We start from the raw sequence: 23,487 nt of genomic DNA on the forward strand, positions 1-23,487 counted from the left end.
ATGGGTCCTGCCCTTCTGTGGCATCTTGCTGGGGAAAGGCCGTGCCTGATGGACAGGGAAAGCCAGTGCAGGCACCTCCTGTGCATGAGTCTTATTCTAGAGGAACACACGGTATTGATGGCATTTCTGTGCTTTGAGGAATTTGACAGTGCAGGCTTCCAGAGTAACATCTGTCTCAGTTCCTCTCTTGCTCAGTTCCAGCCCTGGTGTTCTGGGCCACGTCCCTTACACCGCTGTGCATCCTTACTCCGGCCAGCTGGGCGCTCGCTTCCCCTCCTGTCCTTTGCCAATGCCCCTCAACCCAGCCCCGTGGCAGACGGTGGATGGCAGGGGCTCAGAACACACCACTCCTCCAGTGTCACTCCTTGGTTCTGTTGCCCTGGGGAACCCGTGTGGGTTTAACTTTCACAAAAAATGTTTTCCTCCTCGATGGGAAGGGGGAATTCTCTTAAGATTTGGGGGCTTCAGTCTTCAGATAGCTGAACAACCAGGCCATGGTATTTGAGTTTATATACCAGTATAGAGTATTTGAGTTTGGGATTCTGAAGTGCAACTACCAGGATTCCAAGGACCTAAGAAACTGTGATACTTGACCCAGCAAATAAGAAATATATGTGTCCCTCCTTTGGCCAGTTTGCCCCTAAATCTAAAGAACTTGTTCTGAAGCGGGTACCATTACCAAGAGAGCCTACAAAATGCATAGAGAAGCCTGGAGGTAGATTCACATTCCCCTCTGAAACTTGGATTGTTTCAAAAGAATTGCCACATGCATCTGAGGCCTGTCTGACGGGCAGCTGGGTTTCAGGATTGGGAAATAGAATCCAGGTAAAAATATCAGGGCCGCAAAAAATGTCCCTGCTGAAGTCACGCCATCTCTGCCACTGAGCTTTACACACTTTTGGAGAGAGTTTAAAACATTTCCTGAATTTAAGGTCAGATCATCAACTAGATTATAGGCCTCTTGAGGACATGCACCAGGTCTCTGTTTCCTCTGGTGACCTCCATCCCCAGGACTCCTGGTTTGGTGGTCAGCCTGCTGTGTGTGCTTTGTGCCAGGGCTCCAGGACCAAAGTATCAGGGACAGCACTTGTGCCCTGCAAAGATCGAAGCAGAAAGAGCTTGCTCTGTTGGCCACTCCCCAGAAGCCAATAAGGTCTCATTAATAGATATTCAATGTGTAATTGTCAATGTGCACCTTATCCATTTCGTGAAGAGACAGCGCTTTAAAAAATTCTGTACCTAATTTATTTATTTGTCCAACCAGTCTTTCTGGAGGGTCCGCTATGTGGCAGGCCCTATGTCCCACAATAAGGGTTCAAAGATGCATAGGGTCCCTCCCTCTCCCCCACTCCCCAGGTTTAGTCTGTATGGGAGGAACACATAACACGGGAACTAAGTGTTCTAAGTTTGTAAAGTCTTACGGCGGTGGCAGCGGGAGTCTAAGGAGGAGGCAAAGGAGGTGAGAGCTGCTCTACACTGGCCAGTAGAAATAGATGTAAGGCAAGCCCGTGTGTGCCTTTAAATTTTCTAGCAGCCGCATGAAAGAAAATTAAAGGTGCAATTAATTTTTACAATTTACTTAATGTGATATCTGCAATGTTATTTCAATAGATCATCCCTATTTTTTAAAGTATTGATCAAATATTTTACCTTCTTTTTTTCATGCTAAGTGTTTGAAATCCAGTATGTATTTTATACTATAGCACATCTCTATTCAGGCACTCAATTTTTGTCAGAAATACATGGATCTGTATTTAGATTTCGTTACATTGACCATTGAAAAAGTAGTTGCACATAAAGTTTCACATACTTTAGAGTGTCCCAGTAACTGAACTGAGTGTCAGTTTTTACATTTAAATTGATTCACCTGAAATAAATGGAAAATGGAGCCCCTCCCATTTACGAGCTGGATTTCAAGCGCTCACTGGCCACAGGTGGCTGCTGGCTCCCCTACTGGACAGCACAGACCTAGAGGGAAGGAAGGATGAGAGAAAGCGGGCCACACAAGTCAAGGGCAGGCATGTTCACAGCACAGACAGGACAGGGCCAGGGCTCCCAGCCTCAGCCTCTCCCCAGGCCCCTGTGACCAGCCATTCTGGGCCCTCGGGAAAGACACACAGTTTCAGCAAAGACAACAAGGCAGACCTGTAGAGACAATAACCTATTGCAGATGGAAATTACAACAGGAGTTCAGCAGCACCACCACCTCCCTCGATTTGCGTGGAAAACAGACCCGTCTGTCAAAGGGTGCCCAGGCAGTGCGGCGGCAGTCAGCCATGTGCACCACTCCAGAGTGCTGAGCATCAACAGCCAAGGCCAGGAGGTTGTAGGACTCGGGAAGGCTGGGCAGCAAACCACAAAGATGGACGGGCGAACTTGCACTTAACCTTTGCATGAGCTGGCTGTCCTGTTTTTTGCTGATGGGACCCATGAGTGCATTTTTCCTCCTTTTGGGTTTTAATGCTGAATGTGTCAAACCCCAGGCAGATTGTGTAACGTCCGCCAGGCCCAGCTGCTGGTCCTGCCCATTAAAGGGGAACTGCGGGCCCCCTGCAGAGGGCACCCCGGGAGAAGGAATCAGAAAGGATGCTGCTGCTTAGTGGGAGGACTTGGTCTTTGTGGAGCAAGTAGGGAGTCGCGTGGCCTTTTCCGAGCTCGTACTGTAACCACCCCAGTTCCTTTTTCCTCACCTGGGGAAAGGCCTGGCCGGCTCAGTGCCACGGCCAAGCCATCCCGCAAGGGCTTTGAAGGTGAAAAGCCTCCGGAGCCTTCCCACGAGCCGGCAGCTGGGCCTGGCAGCATTTCCACCCTTTCCAGTAAAGGAATGCAGTTAAAAAAAAAAAAAAAAAAGAGAGAGAGAGAGAGACAGAGAAAGAAAGAAAGAAAGAAAAACACCCCACTCCAGTGTAGCAGCGCCTCCCCTTCCAAAGCTGTGCGTTGCCAGGCAGGAGTGATTTTTTTGTGAAGGACGGGCCGAGTGCACTGTATTTACATTCTTGTGTTCACTGATAATGACTTTCAGATTTTTGGAGCTCTCCAGCTGACAACAAACCCCCAAACCCTCCACCTCCCCATAGGCCTCTCTCCTCCGACGGTGTGGGTCCCGCCTCGCGTCAGCTCTGCCTTATAAATGGAGTGCATTCTATAAAAACCAGGACGCCCTCGGAGCTGGAGTGCAGCCAGACCAACGGAGCCCTGTGCTTTATTAATCCTCTGTTCTTCAAAGTGCACAGCCAGGAGCTCGGCGGAGGCCCGAAGCGGCCCTGCACCCGGACTCCCCCCGACTCGAATGGCACGGAGAGGCCTCGGTCCCCCCCACCCCGGCCCCCGCCCCCCGCTATTAATAGTGTGCACGGCAGCCCCCAGCTGTCCGGGCCCGCGGCCGCCGCGAGCATGCCGGAAACCGTGGCCCATCACCAACACGGCGACGGAGCTCGGCTTGGAGCGAAACCAACCCCCGTCCCTCCGCCCCGGCTCAAGAAGCAGGCGTCTTTTCTCGAGGCGGAGGGCGGCGCCAAGACCTTGATCGGCGGCCGGCCTCGTCCGGAGCCCGCGGCGGGCCCGGCCGGCGGCGCAGGTGGAGCCCCGGCGGCGGTGGAGGCGGTGGAGGAGGAGGCCCCGCGGGATTGCACAAGGGCCCGGCCCGCCGCCGCCCCTGCATCCCCATCCCGGGCCCCGTGGCGCGGAGGCCGGCAGAGGCTGAGTGACATGAGCATTTCCACTTCCTCCTCCGACTCGCTGGACCTGGACCGCAGCATGCCCCTGTTTGGCTACGAGGCGGACACCAACAGCAGCCTGGAGGACTACGACGTAGAGAGCGACCAGGAGACCATGGCCCCCCCCATCAAGTCCAAGAAGAAGAGGAACAGCTCCTTCGTGCTGCCCAAGCTCGTCAAGTCCCAGCTCCGCAAGATGAGCGGGGTGTTCAGCTCCTTCCTGACCCCCGAGAAGCGCATGGTGCGCAGGATCGCCGAGCTGGCCCGCGACAAGCGCACCTACTTCGGCTGCCTGGTGCAGGACTACGTGAGCTTCCTGCAGGAGAACAAGGAGTGCCACGTGTCCAGCACGGACCTGTTGCAGACCGTCCGGCAGTTCATGACCCAGGTGAAGAACTACTTGTCCCAGAGCTCGGAGCTGGACCCCCCCATCGAGTCGCTGATCCCCGAAGACCAAATAGGTGAGTACCCACCTTGCCTTAAAAAAAAAAGTACATATATATATATATAATCGCTTATATGTGGAATCAAAAAAAAAAAAGACCCAGATGAACTTATTTACAAAACAGAAAAAGACTGACAGGCATAGAAAACAAACTTACGGTTACCAAAGGGAAAGGGGGGTAGGGATAGATTAGGAGACTGGGATTAACAGACGCACAGTACTCTATATAAAATAGATAACCAACAAGAACTTACTGTATAGCACAGGAAACTATACTTAATATTTCATAATAACCTATATGGGAAAGGAGGCTGAAAAAGAAAAAAATATATATATATCAGTATATCTGAATCACTTTGCTAGACACCTGAAACTAACATGACATTGTAAATCAACTATACTTCAATAAAACTACAACAAATATATATATATATATATATATATATATATATATATATATATATATATATATATATATATATATATATCTGTAGCCTGGCAGGACAGCGCATCCTGTGTTAGTTCTCTTGGATGGAGTTTTCTCTGGAGTTCAAAACAGCAACACACTGCAGCCCCTGGGCTGATTTGAACTGGAAACACAGCTTCTTGAAGGAGACTTCACGTTATACCTGACTTGGCTGCTATGCGCCAGGCTTGGACATGTTTGGGGTGGGGGGTGACCGATGGAGCCGCAGATGGGTCTGTTCAGGGATGGAGCTTGCCTTCTGAGGGTCCGGTTGCCCACCTGATTTTGTGCTGTGTGTGTGACACGACTGTTGAGGGTCTCCTGAAGGTGCGTCTCTGCAGGTTATGTGCAAGGAAAAGGCGTTTTTGCTGTCTTCTGAGAGGCGGGGTGTTTGCACTGCTTTGGTTGGGAAGTGCCCTTTTTACCCTCAGAAGAGGGCAGAGCCCACGGTGTGCAGCTGGGTGAGTTTCCACAGGGAACAAGCCCCAGCTCAGCAGAACATGACAGCATCCAGAGCCCCCTGGGATCCCCGCCTTGTCCCCCTTCTCCCCAGAGGGTAACTGCCTTGCCAGCTTCTCATCACAGAATTCAGTAAGCAGCACTGTTAGGGAGTAAGCAAAAAAAAAAAAAAAAAAAAAAAAAAAAAATCAAATGGACAAGTTGGTTTGTGTACCTTTAAACTAAGTAACATATTTGGAGGTCACATGAAAGGTGTTTTCTCCAAAGTCAAGGGGAAATACTTTCTTTATAACCTCGTTGGAGGGCTGAATTGCTAGTGATTAATTTGGCCAAGGGAAAATTGAATTTGGCAAGCCATCTTTTTTTTCCAGGGCGAGAGTGTTAAGGGATTTTTTTTTTTTTTTTTTTTTTTTTTTTTTAACTTCAGAAGATTGACTCTGAAAGGCTAATTTCAGAGACCTCATTGACTGGGCAGCAGCAGCCAAAAGAGCTACCAAACATTTCCAGGCAGTTCATAAAGCAAAACCCCAATTTCTCTTTCTGATTGGGTCCATCTGATGAAAGTAGTAAACAGTGTGTGGTAGCAAGTGTCTCTCCCTCCTTCCTTCTCCCTCTCTCTCCCTCTCTCTCCTTTGGCAGCAGCTTTTTGATTTTCTCACAAAGGAATCAAAGCCTTGTTTGTTTTCCTATGGCTTGTGCCTGGGTTGATGGGGCGTGGTTAGAGCTAGGCTGCTGGAGAGAATGCTGGAAGGAATGTGCCCCAGGATGTGCCTTAGAGATGGAAACGCCTTCGGGACAACAGAATAGCCACCCAGGCACCCGCCCCCCAGAGCCTGCCTCTCAGAGGAGACCCGCTCAGACCCCGAACCGGCAGGAGCAGCTTCCTCTGCGGGCGCTGATGTCAGCCCTGGGCTATGTGGCCGGCAGCGCCAACCAGCCCACGGAGAGGAGGCTCCTCCCTGGGGAACCAGGCCTTGCCTTCCTTCCCTGCCAATGCTGTGAGCACCAACCAAAGCGCGAAGCTCTCCTGCCAGCTTCTTTGTGGGTGAAATTCAGAGAGGGTACTTGCTCTTGGAGCACCAAATCTCCTTTTCTCCAAAAACAAATTTGAATTTGGCCAGCAGTCTTTGCTGCAAACACTTTGCTGCTCTGGAAGGATGCAGCTTTCAATTTAAAATCTAAGGTCGTAAGGAGAAGGGAAGCTGACGTCTAGGGTGCCCCTAATTTGAGCCAGGCCGCCTGTCCAAGCGATGGCAGTGGGTCCTGGCCTCAGCCCAGTGAAGCAGGCATCCGTGTGCCATGTAGCAAGGCAGGGCTCTGCCAGGTGCAGCGGGGTGTCCCAGGGCCACGCCGGCCAGGAATTAGCCCGTGCAGCTTCTGAACTTCCTTCTGTCGGATTCAAAGGCCGTGGTTTTTGAACCTCACCCCCTCTCCCCTGCTGCGGCCTATGTTCATATTTTCTCATCAGAAATTAAGGGGGATTGGGTGGGATTGACAGGTACCGCTGCTGTATTTAAAATGGATAACCAACAAGGAGCACAGGGAACTCTGCCCAATATTATGTATCAACCTAAATGGGAGAAGAATTTGAAAAAGAATAGATACATGTATATGTATAACTGAATCACTTTGCTGTACACCTGAAACTATCACAGCATTGTGAATCAACTATACTCCAATATAAAATAAAAAGTTAAAAAAATTTTCTTTTAATAAAGATAAAAAAATAACAAGAACATCAAATGTTCTACAAGGGAAAAAGAAAAGAAATTAAGGGGATTGGAAAAATTGTTTAATTATGTTATACACCTAAAATGAATATGGTATATGTCAATTGTATCTCAATAAAAATTACTTTAAAATTTAATTTAAAGGGGAATTAGAATACAGGCTTACCCTCAGTGGAGGCAGCTCAGACCGAAGCTGCCTATGGAGGTGTAGGTGTTCCCAGCCCGAGCACTGACTCACTTTTTTATTGGTTCGTTTTGGTTTTTTAAGCTTTTGCATTAAAGCAGACACTTCATCATATCTGTTGCTTCCCCCAGTGAAACCATTATTCTGTTTTGAAAAGTGCAGTGAATGTGCTGGGCTTTTGAAATTAAGAGGAAGGCCAGCCAGAGCAGAAGGTGACCCGAGGAGCTCATCATGCGCCCAGCTGGAGGGAAAGATGTAACCCTAATTATTAGAAAACCAGTCCCCTTAAATGCGCACATTTAGATTAGGACCCTGACAAGAAAATGGACTTAGTCTAATTGTCTGCCTTACATATTCCTCAATGAAGGGCTCACTAGTTTACTAAAAACTTGTTAATACAGTGATTCCTTTAAGCCTCGTAACCAACTCAAGGTTGGTACATTTGTGTAGATTTTGTTCACGTTTTGCAAATTCAGGAATGGAGGCCGAGACGTATAAAGTGACTTGCAGAAGGTTATGCTGCTGGTAGGTAGGAGAGCTTGGATTCAACCCCCATCTCCTCTCGGTTGTCTGCTCATTGCCACCAATCTCACTTCCTGGGAGGTTGTAATTCACTTTGAATGGATTCACTTGAATGCCACCCCCAGAATTCTAAGCCTCAAATTTGTTCGGAGCAGGTGTCTACTGATGCTCAGAAGTCTTTTCAAGAAGGCCACTTGGGTTTCTCTGCTTCAGAAAAAATCTAGTCCTGTCCTCCTTCCCCACAGCTTCTGAGGGAGAGAGCTCTGAACTAGGAGGTGGGAATTTAAAGCCTAGATTTACAGAATTCCATCCTGAAAACAAGGAAGTTGGAAGAGGTATTTCACTGGTTTAACCCACGTAGAATTAGAGCCATCATTCATCTGTGAAAAATAACCACGGGAATGCATGTATATATGCGTTTCGTGTTTGGATACAGTGCTAATCTTCTTCGAGAGCGGTTCTTCGGTTGCATAGAGAAAAGCCAATGAAAAAACCGAATCGCTCTCCCCCACTGCTACTTTGTCCATGTGCTCCTGTCACAGCCCTGTAGGTCAGCACTTTCTAGGTGAGCATAAAATGATAAACAATCTCAACGATGAAAAACTGCCCGTCTAAATGGTTGTGCCCTATCGTGGAGAATTTGAATTCTGTTTAGACCACTCTTTAAAGCACTGCCACGCAAAGCCCTGACGTTTAGAGGTTCTTCCATAAGAACCTCTTGGTTGATTGACATCAGCTTTGCTCTTCTGATTGGAGGAGGAGATGAGTTCCCATGAGAGCCAGCGCTTTCTTGATTCCAGGGCCACATACTGTGTTTCCCTTGTGGGGACCTCTCCACCCCCGACTCTGCAAAAGTGGTACATGGAGGGACAAACAACTGCTTTAACAAAGTGTGTGCACTGCTTGGCATCTTCCTCGAAAGCCCAGGATTGGTGACTTCATGGACAGAGTAAGGTGTACTCCCCACCAGTGTGTCCAGCCCTGTAAGGTACTGACAGGTGCGACATCACTTATTATCCCAACACGTGCTGCTCATTGGTGGGTTTTCACATCACACCACTCTTGCTTCAGTCTCTTTCAACCAATGGGAGAACTTAGTCCAAACTTGCTGGTCGTGAAATCTACGCTTTGCAGAACTTGTTGCATTTTTGTGGTGAGTGTTTTGATTTTATTCAAGCAAAAGAAGTTTTACTTCTGATTTGATGTTAATCTTGGGAAATCCCTCTGTTTTCAAGTCTTGTTTCAAGAAAAACGAAATTTTTCCAACTCCAAAAATGTTAGCAATCCCAAATTTTCTATTTCATTCAAATTGCCCGTAGACGATCAATAGAGATACAAATAAGCCAACTGTATTCCTAAAAGTCAATAATGAAAAACAAGACAATAGATTGTTTTACTTTCTTTAATAGCTGTCAAAATGTGTATTTTCTCTGAAGAGCATTTCAATTATTTGAAGAAAAAGTATCCTTAAACACGATTCCAACATATTTCAAAGAGAACATCAATTTACTTATGTGTGTGTGTGTGTGTGTGTGTGTGTTTAATAGAGAAATGATACTGAAATGTGTTTAATCACCAGAGAGCATAGCATGAATAAGAAAGGAGATCTGAAATCATTCCTTGGGCGTTAAACAATTAAAACTACTTTGCTTCAGGTCTTTTTTTTTTTTTTTTAATGAAAGTTGTGGCCAGAGAGACATATTGGTGCCAAGTTGAGATTAAAACCTTGACTCTGACTTCTGATCTAGTCCTTGTGTCCATATCACCTGCGAGGAGTCAGTCTCTTTGTACGTTAACAAAGGGTAGAGAGAAGGAGAAAGACTGACCTCTTGCAGCATAGAAAAAGAATGCCTGTAGTATTTTTGAAAATTAGTTTAAATAGATAGAAGACCGCAGCAAGAAGCCCCTCTTATTCTCCATGGGGCATCCTTTGTTGTCTAATTTTTACTTCAGGGCGTCAGCATTGGGTTCATTATGTCATATCAAGTAAAAGAAGGTTCACAGCCCTGGAGTTAAGAATCTCTGCCCAGGAGTCGCTGTCTCTGTGATGCTCTGAGCAAGGGAACCGTCAGAGAGCTCTGCTCTTGAGGTGGGAAAGGGGGACGGCGTCACAGAGTGTGAGGCACACTTGAAGGGCAGGCAGACGGAAAGGGAAGCATCAGAATCTTTGACACTGGTTCCATCACTCTGCTCCACAGAAAGGATGGCTCTGATTGGCTGTCTTGGTGAGGCCAGACCCCACAGAGGAGCCCTCATCCTGCTGGCCTCATCCCAGCCTTGCCTGGTTGGCCCAGCCTCCCGACAGGGACTACATCCTGCAGGGCGTCCATGCGGGAGGTTCTCACTTATCATCCAGCCCCAGGGGCTTCTTTGAGAAACGGGAAGTCACAACCCACCACCTCTGTTGAGTAGAGAGTATGTATTAAATGCATCCTGTGTTTTTAGTGGAACCAAGTGACAGCCTCCTCAATAGTTTAAGAACACTTTTATGCAGAGGATCCCTTAAACCCCCTTACTGCCTCGGGAGGCCCCGTATAGTATCCTCAGGTTTATAGATAAGGAAACAGAGCCTAGTGTCTTCAAGCCAGGATGCATGTAGGGCCGAAGCCAACTCCTGTGGAGGCCTTTCTGCCCCTCCTGTGGAGGCCGCCACACCAGAGGGTCCTCCCGTCCACGTGACTCCTCAGTGATGGCGTCAGCCTGGATCACCAGCCCAAGGCCGAGCTTGCCAGATCTCTGCCGTATAAAAACGTAACCCCCAGGACTTCCCTGGTGGCGCAGTGGTTAAGAATCCGCCTGCCAATACAGGGGACACGGGTTCGAGCCCTGGTCCGGGGAAGATCCCACATGCCACGGAGCAACTAAGCCCACGAACCACAGCTACTGTAGCCCACGTACCTAGAGCCTGCGCACCGCGACGAAGAGTAGCCCCCGCTCGCCGCAACTAGAGAAAGCCTGCAAGCAGCAACGAAGACCCAACTCTGTTCTTCGGAAGGAGGCCCCTAGCACTGTTCACACTCAAGGGATGAGGGTAGAATTAAGTCCCAGCTCCCTGAGGCCGGAGGGGCTGCATAAATTCTTTAGAATTGTTCTGTAAGGAAGATGGGTCTCTTCTCCACTGCCTTCATTTTTTTTTTTTTTTTTTTTGCGGTACGCGGGCCTCTCACTGTTGTGGCCTCTTCCGCTGCGGAGCACAGGCTCCGGACGCACAGGCTCAACGGCCATGGCTCACGGGCCCAGCTGCTCCACGGCATGTGGGATCCTCCCGGACCAGGGCTCGAACCCCTGTCCCCTACATCGGCAGGCAGACTCTCAACCACTGCGCCACCAGGGAAGCCCCCACTGCCTTCATTTTTAACAACCTTTTACTAGAAGGCACTGAAAGAACTCTGGTGAATTTCGTCCATAAAACATTGCATGAATGTAGCTGATACGTTTACAGAATGCCCTTCCTAGAAGCCCACCAAAGCGAACAAAAATATACGTGAAGGATCGACCACCACCCCAGTGCTTGTCATTTTTATGTTGGTCGTCTCTACTGGGCTGATCTTCCTTTAAGTGATAAAGCGTCCTTTATCATTTATTATTTAAGGGCCGACGGATGCATTGCTGACAATCCTTAAAGCAAACCCAGGTTACAGGACATCCCTGCGGGGGCCTCTGGTGGCTGCCCCACACCCGAGCAAGGGGCTCATCAGTAGAGTCACACTTTCTGGATTCTGCAGGGCTAAGGAGAAGAAACATAGTTTTCATGTAACCACCCCAAGGAAGGATTTTCAGTTCCATTCAGAGGTCACCTGAGGAACACACGCTACATGTGGGCCTTGGGCTCACTCACCCCAGGTCTGGTGTGTGGAGGGCTTCTCCAGGAGGGAGGTCAAGTTTGCTCTGTGCCATGCGTTGCAGACGCAGCAAAGAGCTCCGAGGATGGAGCAAGGGGGAGCCGCGTGGGGAGGCAGGCAGGCAGGCAAGGCTTCCTGGGGATCCCTGTCATCGGGGAACGTGAGGAGCCTGCCGGGCACAGGGAACAGTGTGAGGAAAGGCACAGAGGGCCGCTGGCTTCGGCGAGAGCCTGGGCTGCTCATTCGTGGGGATGTGGCGGGAAGAAGGGATGGAGGGCAAGTCAGGGCCCATCCCTGGAGCTGCCTGAGCCTTGGAGGTGCTGGAGAGCATTTTAGACAGATCGCCCCAGGCAGGGTAAGAGTCACACTCTTCAACAGTTGCTCCAGCCCAGGTACCCGCCAGTCAAATCAGACACTGGCCAAAAACACCTGAGGCTCCGTGTGACAGGCCGGGGGCCAGGGGCCTGGAGTGGGCCGACACAGGGCAGGGGCAGCAGCGTGACCCAGGCCCTCTGCGGCTGGTTGACCAAAAAGTGTTGGTGATGAATTAAACCCACCCTCATCCCACACGCTTGCTCATCTGCCGTGGGGCCGGGGGCCGTCTGTTCCCATCGCTCTGAGACACACAGCTGCCCGAGACACTCAGCTCATCTGTGGTTTTGAGCTGTGAGCTGGGGTCGGAATGAGGTAGTGACAAGACACTGGGAGTTTCGGGGCAGGAAAACCCCGAGGGCCAGACTTCAGATCTTCTGTCCTTGAACCTGTGGATGGGAGGGGCTGCGGAAGAGTAGGAAGACAGGAGGGAGAAAGGTGTACACTTGTCCTTTGGTGCCTGAGGGGGGTTGGTTCTAGGACCCCTGTGAATACCAAAGTTCGAGGATGCTCAAGTTCCTTATATGAAATGGTGTAGTATTTGCATAGAACCCACGCACAGGCTCCCTATACTTTAAATCATCTCCAGATTGCTTATAATGCCCAAAACAGTGTAAATGCTATGTAAATAGTTGACCACATACAGCAAATTCAAGCTTTGTCTTTTGGAACTTTCCGAATTATTTTTCCCAGAATATTTCCATCCACAGTTGGTTGAATCCACTGATGTGGAACCCGCAAATACCAGGGAACTGACTGTACAGGAAGCCAGGCGACTCTTCTATTCATCAAACCAAGTAAACCACAGTTAATACAGAAAAAAACCAAACCAAACCAAACAGGTATGAATCAGTAATCCTGGTGTCCTTTATCAAAGACATACACTTCATCATGGAAAGGAACAGAGGGAACCGGTGATTTTTGCCCACTTACTAGGTGTCAGGTGTGTACGAGGTGCTCATTATGTAGGTCTCCCCCAGTCCTCCCGACAGTCCTATCAGGAAGCTGTGAGTGGTCCCATTTTACAGATGAGGAAGCTGAGGCCTGGAAAGCTCATCTTCTTCCCTCCAGGCTGCAAAGTAGAAAACCGCTCGTTTGGAGTTCACATCTGACCCGAGGGCCACTGGGACACAAGGTGGTCTGTCTGCTTTTCATAAGTAGTTTGTACAGAGGGTTAGACAGGTGTTCCTGTGGCTGCCTTGGTGCCACATCTCAGCTCGCTGAGAAGGGTGAATACATTTCCCGATGAAAGGTAGGAGGTGGAGGGGACAGGGGGTGGTTTAGAGTAAGTGCTCAGGCTGGACTGTGGTTTTAAGTCCCAGCTCGGCTGCTGCTGAGCTGTGTGTGCTTGGTCACGTGTCTTAACCTCTCTGTGCCTCTGCTTCTTCACCTGCAGTAGGGTTACCAGACACTGTTGTGCCCGCCCCACTGACACTCACTCCCCTGCTGGATTTCCAGCTGCCAGCACCTGCAGCATTTTCCCGACACTTTCTGGTGCCACCAGACCCCTAGTCCAAGGCGGATGGAAAGGCTGTGGGATTAAAGCCCACCCCACCCTGGGGAAGCCACCCTCAGGCAGGGACTGAAGGGAGCAGGTGTGTGAGTCCCCCAGCCGCCTCCCTGGGGGGGCCAGCTCTGAGGCACCCCTGCGCTGCATCTCCTCCCAGTGGTAACTGGTTAACAAAGCACTCGGCGTTGGCCGCCTCCCCCCATCTGGTACCAGTGCTTCCTGGACTCCCCTCCCAGGGGAACCACTCAAATCCTTTTGTGTCTGGGTGGACTTCTGGGAGACCTCAAATGAAGACAAATAGGGGTTATGTACTCATGTCGGTGGAAGGGTAGTTTAAAAACATGTGAAGTACATAAAAGTGCTTGGAATGCACTGAGTCGACATCAGCCCTGATCTTTAATCCAGCTGTGTAGCCAAAGGAAACTGTTAGCACAGAAAGAAAGAACCAGCTCGTTTTGCCCTTCTTGTACAGAGCAAGGCCCGTCGTGCCATCTCCTGGCTTCTTTGCAGTAGGAATGGCCAGGTTCTCCACCGTCCAGGGAAAGTCATTTGACTGCTGAGCCTCGTGTCCATCTGCAAAATGAGGATGGCGCTTGTTCCTCATCAAAGGGCTGGAGCAAGGGCTAAGATATAGCTCGGGCATCCGTACAGCCCCTTGTAACAGGAACTGTGCAAACGGACACCCATCGGTATTAGGGATGGCAAACATTTGCATTTCACAGTTTGAGTTCCCTACAAAAAAGGCCCACCTCTTGCCAAAAAACATTAGCTTCTATTTCTTCTACGTTACTTTCTCGAAAGGATAATCAGAATGCTAGAACATGAATACACCAAGAGGCTGTTTGACCTAACTTCATTTTTTTTTTTTTTTTTTGCTGTATGCGGGCCTCTCACTGTTGTGGCCTCTCTTGTGGAGCACAGGCTCCAGACGCGCAGGCTCAGCGGCCATGGCTCACGGGCCCAGCCGCTCCGCGGCATGTGGGATCTTCCCGGACCGGGGCATGAACCCGTGTCCCCTGCATTGGCAGGCGGACTCTCAACCACTGCACCACCAGGGAAGCCCCTAACTTCATCTTTGATCTTTTGTCAAGCAGGTTGCGACCTGCATCTTTGGACATCATGTTGTTTAGACTCTGGGTTCTGTTAGAGTCCCTGGAGAATGCTGAATATTATTTTGTTTTATTTTGACAATCGGTCAGGTTCAGAGTGCTACTTCTGTCTTGCCTGCCATGGGTGAGGAGTCGATGGCGGTTCAGAAGTTCCAGGCGGTGACGGTGAGAGAGGTGAGGTGAGGTCACGTGGCCAGAGTCACTGAGAAAGATGGAGACGGGCGGGCTGCCAGGCCGCCTCCTCGCACCCTTTCTAAGACATGCGCCTTCTCTGGACTTCATCTTCTGGGCTCTCGCGTCCCCTACGGCAGCAGTGGGTGAGCAGAAAGTGTTCAGACGAGCTGCTGAGTGATCCTGTCCTGGGATGGTTCCTTGTCTCAAGTCTGACTTTCTCTGGAATCTGTGCCGCTGATCAGAGTGAAGTAACAGACGTTAGGCTTCTGTCCTCATTCCTAAGAGGGGGGCAATCACTTCACAGCACCAGAGGCCGACACATTTAACTCTTCCTGTAAATCACGGTGTTGGGTCGCACGAGGGCAGGGATCTCCAAGCCGACGCTCCTTACTCTTCCCTTCTATGGATGAGCTTTGGGGCCAGTTGACAGGATCTCTATAAATATTTTCAGAAAATGTATTTCCAGTGGGTGATTCAGTTAGCAATTGGTTTCTAATATTCAAACTGTTGTAGCTCAAGCAGTTCTCCAGTATCTTCTTGTGTCTATGTTTGTAAATAAGCCCAGTTGACATAACCAGAGTTCTTGGGTTTGAATCCTCGCTACCCCTCCTGCTACCTGTGTGGCATCTATCTCCCTGGGTATCAGTTTCCTCATCTATAAAATAAATCACAGTCCTCCCACCACGGGTGTGTTGGAGGACCTGAAAAGTCAGTGCCTGTAAAGTGCCTACAACAGCATTATTCTTGGGTTTAAAGCAACCGGAGATGGTAGAAAAAAACAGACAGTAGTCATTTATAAGCCACGTTGACTGATGTGTTCTTACCTTTTGCTTGGAGCTACCCCACGTTCTGAAAGATTTTCTGTTCCTTTTGTTTCCTGAAATCATGTTTCCCTCTTGCTTCATGAGCAGAACCTTTTTTTCCTATTGGAGAGAACCAGTTGGGTACTGGGTCCCTGTCATTTGGCCTTTTTTTTCTATTCATCACGTTTATTAAGGATTTGTGGGGGTAAAGAGAGGTAGTTAGGAATAAAGTCCTGAAAAAGAATGCAGAGAGGGCTTCCCTGGTGGCGCAGTGGTTGAGAGTCCGCCTGCCGATGCAGGGGACACGGGTTCGTGCTCTGGTCTGGGAAGGTCCCACATGCCGCGGAGAGGCTGGGCCCGTGAGCCATGGCCGCTGAGCCTGTGCGTCCGGAGCCTGTGCTCTGCAACGGGAGAGGCCACAGCAGTGAGAGGGCCGCGTACCACACACACACACAAAAAAGAATGCAAAGGGACCAGTCTTCCTTATTTCTAAATTACGGCCTTTAAAGAACGTACCAAGTTTGTTTTTGTTTTTTTCATTTGGGGTTTTAAGGGAATGGGCACATGGCAATGGGTTGTAGGTTTCAACCCTCCTAGCAGATTTCCACAGGCCCATTTGCTCCTAAGAGTGGAGTTTATGGCACAATGGCCAACGTCCCTTCCCTGGGGACAAGGGTGAGTTGCTCAGGGGACCCACTCATCCGGCTGATGGCGAGCTTTCTGCTGTCGTCCCCAGAACAGCACACAACCTTTTGGAGATGATTTGTGTGCGTGCTGTGGCTCAGAGGCGACCAGCCTTGCTCGGAAGTTAAAAGTTGCCCTTGGGGTTCAAGGTCTCTAGGTGTTTTCTGTTGGTTTGATTTATCCACATGGTTCTTGAGGTTTAACTTATATCCACAAAGTGTGCGAATCTCGAGTGCTCAGCTTGACAATGTTCACATCTGTAGCCACCACCCGGATCCAGACATCAACCGTCTCCATCCCCCCAGCAGTGCCCCCCTCAGCCCTGGTTATTCCTAAGGTCGACTGCCATCCTGACCTGTCATCGTAGATTGGCTTTGCCTGCTCTTGAACTTTATGTATAAATGACGTGCTAAAGGAGACACTCTTCTGTGTCTGGCTTCTTTCACACAGATTGTATCTTGCAGACTGAGCCAGTTGTGTCTGGAGCAGCAGTGTGCTCTTTCTCACGGAATGAATCTTCTGTTGTCTGAATTCCATTTTCTGAATTCCATTGTGCGAACATATCCTTGCATCCATGCCACTGGGATGGGCCTTGGGTGGTTTCCAGTTTGGGCCTGTTATGAGTAACACTGCTGCCAACCTTCGTGTGCATCCTGGTTAATGATTGACATGACTTTCAAGCCCCTTGGTGACCTCGTTCCTGCAGCGAGGTCACCAGGAATGTAGCTTCAGAACCTTTGGATAGAGGAATAAACTGGTGAATGTTTATGAAACACCATGAACTTTAGAACTAAGAAATCATTGACTTTGAAAAGCAGGATGATTGGTTGTATGGCCTCGAGCAAGCCATTAGGCATCTCCAAGCCTCAGTTTCCTCATCTGTAAAAAGGGCATAATTGTCGTATTATGCAAAAATAATAGAGGTATTGTAAAAATTAGACAAGATAATGATATAAAGTACTTAGATAGAGCCTAGCCCAACTGAGCCTAGCCTAACATTAAGCCTAGCACTCAATGTTAATTGCTGTGATTGACTTTTCATCATAGTGACCATTTGGGGTGAAATCAAAGATGCTGTATGACTTTATATAAGTTTATTAACACAACGTAACCGATGCAAACCAAGTAATTTGTTATAATGCCAGATGTGAAGTGAAAATGCTGTTCTGTTGTTCTTCTTACTTCATAACCTCTTTTGCTTCAACCTTGATTTCTGTGGGTATGTCTGGTTTAGACTTCTCTCTGTCCCTGATCTTCTAATAATAGGTGATAATTTGGATTCAATGTGATCTGAACTACGTCAGGAATTCCAAAGGCCAGAGAGGTAACTCGGCTATTTCCATGGATCTGTGGGCTTCCAAGATGAAATCACATCCAAGTGTCATATATTAGGTGTGGTTGCTACCCGTGGAGCTTTGATAAGAATGTGAAACATTTGAGATGGAAAAGTGGGTGTGGGAGAAGCAGAGAGCTTCTCACAGTACAGACCATCTTCAGACCAGACCTCCAGATTCATGGTCCTGGTCATAGTACTGTCAGCCAAGAAGGCTACTCCATTGGGCAAAACCATTCCAAGAGAGAGGGAATACTAATGCCTCCCACACCTAAAGGTGTTTCCTAACTCTGAACAGAAACACACTTCAAGACTTTAAACATGTTTATTTTGAAGTCATTTCAGACGTACAGAAAAGGTGCAAAAAGGGTATGAAGAAATCATGTCTGCCCTTTACCCGAATTCCCCAGTGTTAATGCTTTGCCACACTTGCTTCATTCCCTGCCTTTCTCTCTGTTTACACACGTGTGCGTGTATACACACACAAACACGCACACATATGCACACATTCTCTTTTATCTAAACCACGAGAGCGGGCTGTAGGCACTGTGTCCCTTTATCCCAAAATACTCAGTGGGTATTTTCTAAAAACAGGGACATCGTGTTACAAAACTGCAGTGAAATTAACTTTCATTAACTTTCATGGAAGATTCATTCTGTGAAAAAGAACACACTTCTGCTCCAGACACGGCTGGCTGAGTCTCCAAGATTCAATCTGTGTGAAAGAAGCCAGATTCACTGTTAACAATATTATCTAATCTGCAGACTTTATTCAAATCTCATCTAATGCCCCACTCATGTCCTTTATATATAACAAATGACATAAAGACTTTTTATGGTCCAGAATCCAATCCGAGATACCATGTGTATTTAACTGAATGTTTTTTCGTCAGGAAATATTTTAAGGGAGCTGGAACCCTTGCTCTTAGCAGATCCTTCCTTTAACATAACACATTTGCTTAACTGTCCACTGGACCCTCAGGGGAAGGACTGGGTCGAAAGAATGTCTTCTAGAATATTCACCTGTGCTTATGGGTGAGGAGGTGTAAAAACAGTTAAAGCCAAGTATATTCAATTGTATGGACTGCATGCAAGAGAGACTATTAGGGAAGATTCATTCTTCCTGGCTCTACTGAAGAGAAAAGGTTGGCGCATGAGTGACGTGGCGCTAAATTTTGGCTGGTTGGGTGTGTAGTTCGGACGCGTCTGCCCAATAACCAATGCACTAAGTTGCAGGTGTCCATTCCCAGAAAGCAGACCTTGCATTCCTTCATTCTTCAGACAATGGTCACAGTAGCTGTGCTTTCTTTGGCAGATGTGGTATTGGAAAAAGCCATGCACAAGTGCATCTTGAAGCCCCTGAAGGGCCACGTCGAGGCCATGCTGAAGCACTTCCACGTGGCTGACGGCTCATGGAAACAACTCAAGGAGAACTTGCAGCTCGTGCGGCAGAGGAATCCACAGGAGCTGGGCGTCTTTGCCCCCACCCCTGACTTTGTGGACGTGGAGAAAATCAAAGTCAAGTTCATGACCATGCAGAAGATGTATTCACCAGAAAAGAAAGTCATGCTGCTGCTGAGGGTCTGCAAGCTCATCTACACCGTCATGGAGAACAACTCAGGTGAGGAGGCCACACCGGCCGGGCTCTTGGCCTCACGATGGGGCTGGGACATGTCAGGCTTTCTGATTCCCAACTGCTCTTCCTTTCAGTTTCTTGACTTCACCAAGTGGCTCACAAAAATACATGTGTTACTCTGGTGTCTGGCAAATTAGTCCACATGCAACAGACAGCACCAAAAAAGTAAGCGGAGGAGGGCAACAAGATTTTTGTACGATGCCAGATTATAAAAGATTTACTTCAGGGTAGTGGATACAGAGTCAGTCTTGGGAGTCTGAGTTCAGATCCCAGCTCTGCGAATGGGTTCATTAACTGTGGGGCTTTGGCCACCGTAATCAACCTTCCAAGCTGCGGTTCTGCGCCTGTCGTGGGTATGACCCCATCCTTCCTCCTAAGGTGCAGATTAGATGGGACAACGCATGCATAGCCCCAAGCATGGTGGAAATATTTATGATTATTCCTGTTGTTACTACATTTTGGCCACTGAGGGTTTGTGTCGGTGATTTACAGCATCTGTCAGAAACTTGGAGCATTCAGCTATAATGTGGCTTCATCGTAGCCATTTCATTGGTTCTCCCTTCTTTGCTCCAAACTGATGCAGTGTGGTAGGAATTCACATAAGTCAGCCCTCGGGTTTCCCCTGCGCTGCTTCTTGTAGGTGCAGGAGTGACCCTAATTCATGGGTAGCGATGAGCCCTACAGTCCTCCAGGTCTTGGGTGAGCCTTTTTAATTCCGTGGATGGTCACAACTTTTCCTCTGAGTGTAATCGCTTGATGCAGAAGCAGTGGAGAGAAAACACAGGCTCTGTTACCCATGGCTGGAGGAGGTTGCCGTGTGCAAGCACTTTGCAGATAGTTACACAGAAACGTTAACACATGCGCTCCAGAGCTGGTGATTGCTGATGAACAGCACCTCTGCAGTTTTGAAGCATACGTCACACGCAAGAAATGTACTTTCTGTAGTCTGTGAAATCGTGTATAAAATGTCCCCCAAATTATATCTGCACAGGGTTCAGCTCTTCTCAGGCACAGTTTCTCAATCCCAGCACTAATGACATTACACCCGGAGAATTCTTCATTGTGAGGCCATCTTGCTTCCTGTAGGAAGTTTATCAGCATCCGGATGCCATGAAAAAATGTCTCCAGACAAAGCCAGACTCCCCTGGTGGGGATGGGGGGCAGGCAAAGTCACCCCTAGTTGAGAATCTGCATTGTCATAAAAAGTAGCAGTAAAGACTAAACATTTTTCGCCAGATATTAATCGTATATATCTATTCAATGTACACTGAATGAGTACATTTAGCTCACATTGAAGACAAAGTTATTCCTTGCTCGAGTTTGGTTCTGTCACTAAGTTTTGATTACTTTGCACAGAAAGCAACAGGAAACAAGACACAAAGGAGCAACAGCATTAAGTAGACACTTCCGCAAATGGTTTATCGTGTCACTTGCTAAAAAATTTAAACTCTTTCAAAGTACTCCGTTCTATTGCGTAGGTTGATGAAAATCATGGAAATGGGGAGAAAATCTTCCGTGTGTTCATTGACTCAGACATTCATTCTGAAATTGTGAGTTAGGGTTGGTCTCTGACGTAGGCAGTGGGAGAGGCCCAGGCCCTGTAGGATTCCAGAAACACCCATCTCTCTTTATGAATAGCTCACTTCCCCAGCATGACTCCTCGCTGTCTAATAAAAGCAGCAAGTAGGATATGAAAGGAAGAAATGTTGATAAAAATATCCCCGTCTGTCTCCCCCTTTCTTCCTACTCCAGGGAGGATGTATGGAGCCGATGACTTTTTACCGGTCCTGACCTATGTCATAGCCCAGTGCGACATGTTGGAACTGGACACAGAGATTGAGTACATGATGGAACTCCTGGACCCATCCCTGTTACACGGAGAAGGTAACAGGCTTTTGAAGAAGTGGGAGGGTCTGGGTGCTTTTCTTCGGTTTCATTTTCTTTTTTTTTTAAATTGAAGTTCACGTGACATAAAATTACCATTTTAAAGTGAGCAATTCAGTAGCACTTAATACATTCACAATTTGGGGCAATCCTCCACCTCTTTCCAGCTCCAAAACATTTTCATCCCCCAAAATAAAACCCCAGGCCCATTTGGCACTTATATGGGTGCTTTTTTGACATCTTCAGGGTTAACAGCCATTTTAATTTTGTTCATTTATAAGAATGTGCTGACTTTTTTCAGATTACATGTAATACATGTTCATCGCAGAAAATTTGGAAAAGTCAGAAAAACACACAAAAATGCAACCCTGCCATAGTTATACTTCACTGAGATTGGTTAAGTGCAATAAAAAATACCATTCAGTAGAATAAATGCAATTTTTTAGAAGAAGTGGTTTCTTTGATTCCAAGGGGAAGCTATAAACTTTCGTTGGAGAATAATTCCAGTGCCGGCACAACCGCCCGCTGTCAGCGAATCGGACAAAACCCTGTCTTTTGTTTTCATCTTTATTTTTTAAATTTGGTTTTCAAGACGAAAACAGCATTAATTTCCTTTTCTATTTAAAAAATAGAATCTGCTCATCATTAACATAAAACTACAGAGGAGTAAAATCTGGGCGGTTTGCTTTCGATTTACTTTGTCCGTTCAGTCTCCTTCTTGTATCCACATGTCTTCGTGGGAATTCCTCTCCTTACATATTTATCACAGAAATAATTGGGGTGTTTGTCACTGTGATGCACAGGCTTGGAATAACTAGGACTTTTGTGTGACCTTGTCTTCTTAAAGGGGAGCAGATCGGAGCCTATTCATCCTTGTGCATCCTAACAGTCCATTTCCATGTGTCCCTGTTGGAGCCCAGATAGACCCTGAGTGATGAATTGTTGTATAACATGTTTTCTCTCTAGTGAGCTTTAGTCTGGGCTTGAGTAAAAAGGTCCATCCACATGCTGATGGGATTCCCCAGGGAATGCATCATCCCAGGATTTTCCCTGGAAGAAACTGCAGTGCAGTGTCACCCCCGAGTGTGTACATTCGTTCACTAAGTCCCCAGTGCCTGGCTTTCGTTCAGAGTGTCTGACCTCCAGGGAGCCCTGAGGGTCCCCCTTCCGTCCCTGTAGGGACAACGCTGACTCCGGACCAGTGATGAATATCTTCATCCTGTGAACGAGCCTCTCCATCCCTTTACCTCTCCCCCATTTATCGCCCCTTATTAATATTCACGACGCTGAGGCCAGACCCTCTGGCCAGACCCTGCCAGGAGCATTCCTCCCCTGCTCTGCCCTGGGATTTCCAGGAGGGGAGAAGCATGTGGCTCTGTCCAGGGACCAAGAGGAAACATACATCTGTCTCTGTCCCATGCTTTCCTTTCTTCCACTGCATTATTATTAGCATTTTATATGCATCTGGGATTTTTTTGAGCTTCAATCATGTTTAATTCTAGTAAAAAGTATGCTGAACTCTTGGGGCTTTGGGGGAAGGGCATGCCAGTTTCCCTCAGAAAATTACCAGTCTGCTGCTGACAGAATGTGCTTAGGACAAACATACACTTACATCATGTGGCCTGAGGGTCGAGACAGCCACTTCCTGCCACCTTTCCCATCATTTCCCCGGAGCGAGGCACTGCCCTGGCCACTATGTCGGTGACAGATGGGCGGGTGGCAGTCCTCAACTCCAGGAATCACAGAGGGAGACAAGGACCCAGCTAGCAAAACTACAGCACAGCCAGCAAGCTCGGGTTTTCACTAGAGCCTGTCTCCACTCAGCCGTCTCCTGGTTTCTCAGCCTTCTTCCTGGGAGAGCAGGGTGGCCCTGTCGGGCGGCCAGGTTGCAGACCAGGCCCGCCTCTCAGACCGGAGCTCTGCAGTCTGGGAGGAAGAGGCAGCCAAGCAGAGATGCACTGCCGGTCCAGCCCTGCATCCTGCCCTATTGCCCAAAGCCCTCTTTGGTTTGCGGGACGGCAGCCCACATCTGTTTTCTGCTGTTTAAGCAGGTAGTTTCATTTGCGGAAAAGGCGTCATAGAATCCCTTTTACGTGCACAGCCCTGCTGGCAGGGTTAGAGTTTTGCAGAAATTTAAACCTTCCTCTAATTGCATCCACATGTTTCAAAGTGTGGTCAGTTTTGTGCTTCCAGCATTTAGAGTTTTCTCCATAGCGGCCTGAACTTTGAGCCATGGAGTCTAAAATTTGACGTTCAGAGGAAACAGTCCCCTCCCAAACTCAACTGTCATAGTCCTTCCAAGTCTGAGCTCCAATCCTGACACCTCCACAAGCCTCTCTTAAGTATTAAGTCCATATTGGTTTCTCCTGAAATCCTCTGTGTGGCATTTAAATTCCATACTACTGAGTTCCCCACTCAATCATGTGATTTGTTCATGGGGAAAATATTTAGTAAAAATCAGCCACTCAAAACGCTGTACTCCAAATCTCTGCCAGTGACCTGAAAGCCACAAAAGTGTGTTTCTTTCTCAGTATGAGTCACAGGGGGGCGTTCAGCTCATTTCCTAGATGGTGGACCAGTTGTCATCTTGAATGTTGTCACCTGTTGACCAGAGAGAA

General features: G+C 48.1%; 1 protein-coding gene across 3 annotated transcripts in view; it reads left to right on the top strand.

The window, feature by feature from the left end:
• Positions 1-23,487, top strand: part of RIN2 (Ras and Rab interactor 2) — a 229,459-nt gene that overhangs the window by 199,858 nt on the left and 6,114 nt on the right. For all 3 annotated transcript variants that reach the window (XM_060120207.1, XM_060120206.1, XM_060120208.1), the window contains 3 exons: positions 3,023-4,177; positions 18,665-18,970; positions 20,738-20,869. In XM_060120207.1, coding sequence (XP_059976190.1) covers positions 3,023-4,177; positions 18,665-18,970; positions 20,738-20,869 — 1,593 coding nt within the window. The remainder of the gene's footprint in view (positions 1-3,022; positions 4,178-18,664; positions 18,971-20,737; positions 20,870-23,487) is intronic.

This window comes from Mesoplodon densirostris, chromosome 16, assembly GCF_025265405.1.
Source record: "Mesoplodon densirostris isolate mMesDen1 chromosome 16, mMesDen1 primary haplotype, whole genome shotgun sequence".
Lineage (NCBI taxonomy): Eukaryota > Metazoa > Chordata > Mammalia > Artiodactyla > Ziphiidae > Mesoplodon > Mesoplodon densirostris.